This window comes from Barbus barbus, assembly GCF_936440315.1.
Source record: "Barbus barbus genome assembly, chromosome: 36".
Lineage (NCBI taxonomy): Eukaryota > Metazoa > Chordata > Actinopteri > Cypriniformes > Cyprinidae > Barbus > Barbus barbus.
Window position 1 is genome coordinate 28,594,329 of NC_136714.1, and position 3,317 is coordinate 28,597,645.

The 3,317-nt window shown below is 36.0% G+C and overlaps 1 protein-coding gene across 2 annotated transcripts in view; it reads right to left on the reverse strand.

Moving 5' to 3' along the window:
* Positions 1-713: 713 nt before the first annotated feature.
* Positions 714-3,317, reverse strand: part of LOC306855695 (kelch-like protein 8) — an 8,673-nt gene continuing 6,069 nt past the window's right edge. The window contains exons 9-10 of one of the 2 annotated variants that reach the window (XM_079394504.1): positions 3,225-3,317; positions 714-3,136 (exon numbers count right to left, since the gene is read on the reverse strand). The exon at positions 3,225-3,317 is cut by the window's right edge and continues 109 nt beyond it. In XM_079394504.1, coding sequence (XP_079250630.1) covers positions 3,013-3,136; positions 3,225-3,317 — 217 coding nt within the window. In that variant the 3' untranslated portion in view covers positions 714-3,012. The remainder of the gene's footprint in view (positions 3,137-3,224) is intronic. The other variant, XM_079394505.1, reaches the window with a different exon arrangement.

Here is a 3,317-nt window from a genome sequence, read left to right on the forward strand (position 1 = left end):
AAATGACTGACTCTGTTTAAAATCCTATAATGGGCCATGTTTGGATCTTCCAACCGGACAATAATCCAAACACAAACCTCAAAAACCAAGCTTCTGCTGGCCATTCCAGTCCTCTGACCTGAACCCTGTAGAAGATGAGTGAACTGAAGAGAAGAAGCACCGTCATGGAGCTGTGAATCTTTACTTACTTACTTTACTTTTAGTCATTTAGCAGACGCTTTTATCCAAAGCGACTTACAAATAAGAAAAAGTAACTAAAACTAAAAGTTAACACTCTGTAAATACTCTATACACACCCATTTAAGAAAATCTAAAGAATAAGAATCTAAAGGGTCTGGAATGATTCTGGATGAAGGAATGGTCTCTGATCTCTTGTCAGGTGTTCTCTAACCTCATCAGGCATTATAGGAGAAGATTTAAAAAAGGAGCTGTTAAACTGGCAAATGGAGGTTTCAAAAAGTGTTGAATAAAAGGGTGCCATTAATTGTGGCCAATGTGTATTAGAGAAAACATTGATATTTCCCCCCATTTTAAATTCTTATTATCCAATGAAAGGTTAGATTTTTGTGAATTGTTTAAAATAAAAGATCAAAAGGATTAACAATGCAGATTTTCACAGCCTTCTTTGATCATATTTACCAAGGGTGCCGATATTTTTGGCCATGAATGTGCATTGTTAAACAGCAAAATAGTGTCAATAATGCAAGAGGACAATAGAAAAAGTCAGTTTATTGTTGATTCAGCGATCTCATCGTCCAGCTCAATTCAGTTCAAATAGTTTCTGTGCAATCAAGTTGAAAATGTTGCCAAAAATTGTCTCCAACTAATCAAGCCAGAGGTGACAGAGACAAGGAACCAAAACTCCATTGTGACAGAAACGGAGAAGTGAAGAAATCTAGCGTGTGTGAATCTAACAGTAAACCCTACAGGACAGGCCTATCGTCCTCAGTTAGAAACATCTGTCAACAGATCAAACAGTTTGAGCGTATTAGCAGTTCCAGTTTTTTTTTTAACTGATGTAGGCAGATTTAATTTAACCCTAACATGAAGTGCAGAACCCAATGCACAAGTGTTCATGCTGATGACAGAACTGGATCCAGGTGTGAAATAACAACAACAAAAGTCTCTCTGTACACGTTAATTCTGTTTCTTGTGTGATTCTAATAAAATTCAAATTTCAAAGTCCAAAGAGCTGGTTTCAAAACCCTTATGACAGCACATATTTTAGGACAATATATTTTGTGTCAAATATTATATCTTTGTGTTACTTTTTAACCTTTTTTATAGCTACCAAATTGACAGTTAACAATAAAAATGCAGCAAATACAAAACTAAAATACAAATTACTCAACGCTGTCCATTAAACCGCACACGTGGGTTGATGTTAGATAATCTGTTTACTGTTGATGACAGATTGTTGTAATATATACACGTCAGATTATTCTATTCATATTCAAACAAATGGCATGAAACGTATTACTAACCCACTTCTTCCAAACCACGGTTTTAAAAACAGAGAAAATTGAAAAGGAAATTTGATTTGGCTCAATATCTGGGTATTTATTTGCTTCAGTTTTTTCTTTTGTGACTTTTTTTAAACCTTGTTACAAAAAAAAAAAAAAAAAAGGAAAAAAACTGAAGGATATAAATTCCTCGATATTGAGCAAACATTACAATGTACACATGGGTAAATATGCTAAGAAGTGTCACTCTTCAGACAGGTCACTTTTGTTTGAGATAAATATTTATCAAATATACTGCATTTAAATCAGCAGGTACAGAAATGCAGCTACAATTGATACCTAACTATCTGTGGACAGAATAAAGTTACACAAATATTAAATAAATTGCTTTATGAATATATTTATTGTTGTTTCACATCACTGGATGCAACATGTTAACAACTTTTGACACCAGAATAATATAAAACACATTTCAATAATATCAACACTTCAACAGCAGTTCTCAAATATAATCTTATCACTGGAGTCCAAACAATAATTGCTGAATAAAAGCAACAATATCGACTGTTTTCCAAATCTAAGAAAAAAAGATGCATTACATAAAATAAATATTTCATATTCAGAATTCAAAGTCATTTTCAAATAAGACTAAAGTCACATTAGAAAAAGAACATACACCAAAGACTTTCTATTAAAAAATTCCCTCATGGTATAACGGATCATTTAAAAATGCAATCATAATTTTTTTATCGAAATAATGTAAACCAGCGAACACAATACAATCAAGCCAGAAAAGCTTTACATTTGTAATAGACAAAAGCAACATATAAAAGCTTCTCTCGGCTTGCCGTTCATGTTTGGCAGTGAAAAGCAGAACAGAAGCACAATCCTTGATCACACATCTTCGCTCTAGACTGTTCTGCACAAATCTAAACGTAGAACCAGATCTTATACAGGGTTCCATTAAGACAGTCTTACTGAAGTCATTCATGAGACGTGACTCAGAACAGATGTGTTATTATCATTTAGTTAGAAATGAGTCTCTCATAAATCTCTCATTATGTCCTGATCGCGTCTGTGATTGTACGCACGCAAACAAACACCTGGCTACAGAACAATCTCTTTGGATCGTTCTTTGTGTCCTGAAGTCACAAAATTGTGATTTTTAACCTTGTGCATTAATAAGTATCTGATGTCATTCTGCCTTTCAAACACAGAAACGCTTCACTGAACACATGTCATGAATATTCAGAGGAATGAACTTCAATTCTGATTCTGAACACTGTAGTCTGGTGTACTGATGATTTCTTATAGTCTAGTCTTATAGTGTCAGACACAGTGACCATATGAGCTAAAAAAATAATAATTTCCACAGACAAAATCAAAGCAAAAACACAAACTTCTTGACATGTAGTACACAAAAGAGTTGATTCAGTAAATACAACAGCAGACTCCTGATTCAGAGCCACATCACGGCTGAATGCAGGTGTTCGGTGTGTGTTTAGGCAGAAGCGTTAGTGTTGTCGTGTGTCAAACTATGACGATGTGGCTACATACAGTCAGCGACGTTGCTGGAGCCCTGGCCGACGTCTCGAATCTGACTGATGTGAGTGGAACAGACGGCGACTCCGGCCCCGGCCCGACAGTGAGACACAGAGCCCACCAGCTCCCATCTGGTGCAAAAACACACAAACAAACTAATTCTATCTGAATGAAATCACAAACAGTCCTCTTCAGAAACACTCCACCGTTAAATCTCACCTGTTCATCCGGGGCTCGAAGGCCTCCACCGTATTCAGGTAGATGTTTCCATTGTGCCCCCCCACTGCAAAGACACGCCCCATCACTGTGGCA